Below are 6,223 nucleotides of genomic sequence, written 5' to 3'. Positions count from 1 at the left end.
AGAAAAAGAGATTTTATCAGTTTCTTTTTAATCGATACTGGCCAAGTTTCTCTTCGAAGCCATTCAAACACCGAAGCCTACAGCAAAAACAGCTAGGTATACTGCGCCAAAATCTATGCACAGCTACTAAACAAACTCCTCCGAAGGTTGTAGGGCTATTTTTAAGTTGATTCTTGAAAGTCGAGATTTCCACCCTCTTCTTCGCTATCAACATAAGTTCTTCAAAGCCATTCATGCATCGTAGAAATGTAGAAGGCATTTAAGCACCATTATACTAGTCAGAAAGCTTCATTTTATTAAAGTAAACAATGTGTATATTTATAACAGTGTGTCCGGCTTTAATAGTATTGATTACAGTTTTACAAGCCACTACAGAAAAAGCGGCTATGAATATTTTAATGAAACCTGGACAATAGTTATAAATGCTGTATTGAGTAAGTCATAGGGTAGTTTTAAAATTAATTCAAGCGCCTTCGTTTTTTCGTCCTGAAGAATTTCGGTAAGTCCTTCACTTTCCGTCATTGAAAAAATCCGGTGTTTTACTAATGCACGCTAATTGGAAAATAATTTATGCAACTTATAGCGCATTAATTGGAAGCTGCCACGTTGAGGATTCATCATTTCTCGAGTTCGTTGTTGTACTTTGTCCCTACGTTGTTTTTGCAACTATTTCAGTGAGTTTTCGAACAGTAGACGGTTGCCATAGTAAATTTCTCTATCCTTCTCAGTGGTGATTTGTTCTACTGGTTTTCATACTTCAATGAAATTGTGAGTACGTATTTTATTATTATTTATATTTTTGTTTCACAAGCCTACAGCAAAATGGGCAGGGTATTTTGCCACAAAAACATAGACATATATACTATACAAAACGCTGTGATTGTCTATGATCTATTTTAAAAGTCGATTATTTTCCATTTAAAGTTGATTTACGTGGCTGTAAATACATGATATATGCGATGTTTTTGTAAGTGGCTTCCTTTGTATTCGACGCTTGTTAAACGCGTGTTTACACGAAACTTCAGGCACAAAACCACCTGGCTCAGGAAATGAAGGTTGGGTGGGAAAACAAAAAAGCCAATGCAGTAGTAAACTGTTGAAAAACATGTAACATTCAACTGAATGCATATGCACGTGTGTAACTTAAAATTTATTCTCCATAAATGGGCAACAAAAACTTAAGAAATAAGATAATTAAGAATTGTTAATTTTAAAAGGAGAATAGGGATCGTAAAAAAAGTACATAGAGTAGAGTTCCTAGTTGTAGGCTTGAAATTATAATATTTGCATTATGATTCAACTTGTTTCTGTACTTTTTTGACGAACCCTCTTCACCCCTTTTAAATTCACAATTTTTAATTATCTTGTTTTCTTTAAATCCTTTTTACATTCTTGTTTATTCTGCTCGTATCTAGACGACCTTTAAAATAAAGCCCTGAAAGATGAAACATCGTGCATAGAACAAACAAATAAGATACAATTTGTGTTTATAAAGCAAAATAATTCTGAGCGACAAATTGAAGTTATATTTTCATGATACGTTCCTCCACGTGCTGCCAACAACAAAAAAGACTGACGTATGGCATATCAAATAAATGCGCTCATGCGTATTAACATAAGTTAAGGTATCTAAATTTAAATGTTTGTATTTATACTTACTTCCATATGGCTAACAAGAATGTGTTATGGGTTCATATGGCTAACAATAATGTGTTATGGGTTCATATGGCTAACAATAATGTGTTATGGGTTCATATGGCTAACAAGAATGTGTTATGGGTTCATATGGCTAACAATAATGTGTTCTGGGTTCATATGGCTAACAATAATGTGTTCTGGGTTCATATGGCTAACAATAATGTGTTATGGGTTCATATGGCTAACAAGAATGTGTTATGGGTTCATATGGCTAACAAGAATGTGTTATGGGTTCATATGGCTAACAATAATGTGTTCTGGGCATATATCTTTAACAAGAATGTGCTGGGGGTTCTAAACAATGAAGTGATGTATGGTTTGTTTGTTTGTTTTGAATTTCGCGCAAAGCAACACGAGAGCTATCTCCCCGTGCAGTGTAAGACTAGTCATCACCACCCACCGCCAACTCTTGGGCTACTCTTTTACCAACGAATAGTGGGATTGATCGTAACATTATAACGCCCTCACGGCTGAAAAGGCGAGCATGTTTGGTGGGAGGGGGATTCGAACCCGCGACCCTCAGATTACGAGTCGAGCTATTTAACCACCTAGCCATGCCGGGCGTGACGAATGGCTTATTACAGTTAATAAATTCGTTAAGAACTTAAAACTATTCAATAAAATAGATTAAATACCCTGTAGTTTTTGCCTACCAACTTAAATGCATTTTAAATGCTTATAAAATGAATAGTTAAGTGACTTTATTTTAACCCTTACAGATAATCGATGTTACTTGACAAGTGGAGGTTCATCTGAAATATTCACCATAAACGAAGCGCTACCTGTTGGTAAATATCTTTTATTTGATATGTATTTGTTTTTCTAACTGTAACTTTCTGTTAACGTATACCTCTATTTCGAGATGGCTGTAACTAACTTTGGTTATGAGTCTATTCAGTTACCATCTATAGAAAATACTTGGGCTGAATATATAGACAGTTAGTCTTTGGCCTAGTTGCAAGTAAAAATTTTTAGTCCACCTGGTGATAAAGCAGGAAATTAAAAGCGAAAGATTACTCTTGATATGTGCGTAACATATTCAGATCGAAGTTGAATAAGTTGCAAAATAAAATGAGTTTTTAAAGCGACACTGAAAGGCGGACAGATGATATGTTATATTATATTATGAAAGACGGCAGATGATATGTTATATTATATTTTTATTGATGTGTATGATAATAATTTTCCCTCCAAAGTACATCTCAAAAAAAAAAAAACGTGCAAACATCTTTCAGTATAAAATCTACTTACAACTATAAGTTTGCTAATTGACATTATATATCTCAATATCTTGTATTTAAATGACTTAAGTTAGTAAAGTTACTATGTCCAATAGATAATGAATAAACTAACGAAAAGTCTTGCTATAGATGGATTCGGTAAGTTATAAGATGTGATTAATTTTAAGTGTTCTTTTTTTTATTCTATTACTCCCCCCCCCCCAGATTCCATCCTCGGTAGGATACAGGTTAACGGAAATGCTGGTAACGATGGTGACATAGTGTTGTCTCTGGACGGTGACAATCTTCCAATTTCTATCGAACCTTACACTAAAAACCTTATCCTCAGACAGAAACTAGACAAGGAAGGATTGGAGGGTGTTCAGACCATTAGTGTGGACGTCAGTTGCTCAAAAACTGGGGTGGAGGACCCGGTAAGTGATCTGACAGCTGAGATACGGAACCCCTTTTGTATGCTGTATAAAATAAAGTATAACCTACTATCCATTATATGTACGTGCAAAAAGAGGAAAGAAAATGTCAAATGTAATACAGCTCTACAGAGTTAAGTTAACTTGTTGACGTATTTTTAATAAGTTGAAGATATTATTACTCAGATTTCTACAAGAATATTAAACCTTTAAGATATTATTACTCATATTTCTACAAGAATATTAAACCTTTAAGATATTATTAATCATATTTCTACAAGAATATTAAACCTTTAAAATATTATTACTCATATTTCTACAAGAATATTAAACCTTTAAGATATTATTACTCATATTTCTACAAGAATATTAAACCTTTAAGATATTATTACTCATATTTCTACAAGAATATTAAACCTTTAAGAGATAATTGTAGAGTTAAAGTATCTTAGTTATTTAGGGACATTTTTACTCAATAACTCAGTGCGTTTAGGGAGAAGGAGTAAAAAGCTATCTATGATGACAAGGTTGTTCAACTCACTTTTTTCCTCTCTGATTTAAATCAAGTTCTTATTGACACAATCAATTTGCTTTTTTATATAAGTACATCAGATACAAATATATTTACGGATAGTATATTGTAGTATTCATTGCTATTCCTTCCTTCCCTAATCTAGTTATATGATAACCAAAGCTTTATGTTTTAGCTCATCAGAAAAACGTGCAAACATGAATCGTGAATTTGGCTGCAAACTAATAATTTAACTGATATTTTAACATTAAAATATATATATAACATATAACTATATAACATAAAATATATTTAAAAAATTAAAATATTTTTTTCCAACTGAAGACAGTATCTTCCTTCAAACTGATACTTGAATAATAAGATATATTATTTTATTCTACTGAAGACAGTATCCTCCTCCAAACTTCGTTGTTGTTGTTTTTTTTCAGAGTATTATCATTCCAGTTCGTATTATCGTCACAGATGCCAACGATAATGGCCCCAGATTTATAGGAAGTCCCTACACTCTCAACATCAGCGAGGTATGTTTCTCTACAACAACAACAACAACTGCGTAAGCTAGTAATAATAATAACAACATTTTCTCATAAAGAAGTATTTGTTTGTTTGAAGTTAAGCACGAAGCTACACAACGTGCTATCTGTGCTCTGTCCACCACGGGTATCAAAACCCGGTTTCTAGCGTTGTAAGTCCGCAGACATACCGCTGTGCCACTGGGGGGGGGGGGTATGAAGAAGGTGAATCAAACTCGAGAAATCAGTGGTTACGTCAATATGCACATATCTAAAGAAAGAAAAAAATCGAATCAAATCAATAACTAGGACCTTAACAATAACTTTATTTGGAATTATTTCCTAAGTTAGTAGTTTACTTCGAATAATTAGGACCTTAACAATAACTTTATTTGGAATTATTTCCTAAGTTAGTAGTTTACTTCGAATAACTAGGACCTTAACAATAACTTTATTTGGAATTGTTTCCTAAGTTAGTAGTTGACTTCGAATAACTAGGACCTTAACAATAACTTTATTTGGAATTGTTTCCTAAGTTAGTAGTTTATTTCGAATAACTAGGACCTTAACAATAACTTTATTTGGAATTGTTTCCTAAGTTAGTAGTTTACTTCGAATAACTAGGACCTTAACAATAACTTTATTTGGAATTGTTTCCTAAGTTAGTAGTTTACTTCGATTAACTAGGACCTTAACAATAACTTTATTTGGAATTATTTCCTAAGTTAGTAGTTTACTTCGAATAACTAGGACCTTAACAATAACTTTATTTCGAATTGTTTCCTAAGTTAGTAGTTTACTTCGAATAACTAGGACCTTAACAATAACTTTATTTGGAATTGTTTCCTAAATTATTATGTATCTGGAATAACTAGGATCTTTTCAATAAATTTATTTCGAATTCTATAATTTTTATTTTATTTTGATCGTCTATCTTAACATCATTACAGATTAGAAACTATGGTTTGTTACTAAATATCAGAGATGCAACTTATATACGTATATGTACCAATAATTACAGTTCTGTGGTCCATTTTTCTTAAGGATAAGGGTTGTCAGGACTGTTAATTACAGTTCTGTGGTCCACTTTTGTTAACGGGTACCGGTGTAGATGATATGGTGAATACAGTTCTGTGACTTGCTTTTTTAAAGGTTTGTTTGTTTGTTATGAATTTCGCGCAAAGCTACACGAGGACTATCTGCGCTACCCGTCCCCAATTTAGCAATGTAAGACTAGAGGGAAGGCAGCTAATCATCACCACCCACCGCCAATTCTTGGGCTACTCTTCTTACCAATGAATAGTGGGATTGACCCCTCACATTATAACGCCCCCATGGCTGAAAGGGCGAGCATGTTTGGTGTGACGGGGATTCGAATCTGCGACCCGCAGATTGTGAGTCGAGCTCCCTAACCACTTGGCCATGCCGGGCCTAATTTTTTTAAACAGTTAACAGTTATTAGGACCGATAATCACAGAACTGTGGTCCATTTTTGTTAACAGGTAACGACTCGTGGGAACCGTTAGTTAAAGTTTTATGGTCCTTTTTTGTTAACAGCCAACGGTATGGTTGGTAAGGTGATTACAGTTCTGTGGTCCTCTTGCTGTTGGTTTTTGTTAACAGGTAGTGGTTATTAGGACCGGTAGTTCTGTGGTCCATTTCTTGATAACAACCATAAGGAACGGCAATTACAGTTAAGAGGTAACAGTAGTTGGGATGATAATTAGAGTTCTGTATGGTTCACTTTTGTTAAGAAGTAACAGTAGTTGGGATGGTAAATAGAGTTCTGTATGGTTCACTTTTGTTAAGAGGTAACAGTAGTTGGGATGG

At 33.8% G+C, this 6,223-nt stretch overlaps 1 protein-coding gene across 1 annotated transcript in view; it reads left to right on the top strand.

Moving 5' to 3' along the window:
• Nucleotides 1–1,665: 1,665 nt before the first annotated feature.
• Nucleotides 1,666–6,223, top strand: part of LOC111088461 (cadherin-3-like) — a gene marked incomplete at its 3' end in the record, with an annotated part of 12,159 nt that continues 7,601 nt past the window's right edge. Inside the window, exons 1-4 of the mRNA XM_022398660.1 lie at nt 1,666–2,014; nt 2,418–2,486; nt 3,144–3,352; nt 4,310–4,402. Coding sequence (XP_022254368.1) covers nt 1,666–2,014; nt 2,418–2,486; nt 3,144–3,352; nt 4,310–4,402 — 720 coding nt within the window. The remainder of the gene's footprint in view (nt 2,015–2,417; nt 2,487–3,143; nt 3,353–4,309; nt 4,403–6,223) is intronic.

Source organism: Limulus polyphemus, unplaced genomic scaffold (genome assembly GCF_000517525.1).
Source record: "Limulus polyphemus unplaced genomic scaffold, Limulus_polyphemus-2.1.2 Scaffold3817, whole genome shotgun sequence".
Taxonomy (NCBI): Eukaryota; Metazoa; Arthropoda; class Merostomata; order Xiphosura; family Limulidae; genus Limulus; species Limulus polyphemus.
Note: the sequence above shows the minus strand (reverse complement) of the source record. Positions and strands in the feature narration are given on the sequence as shown.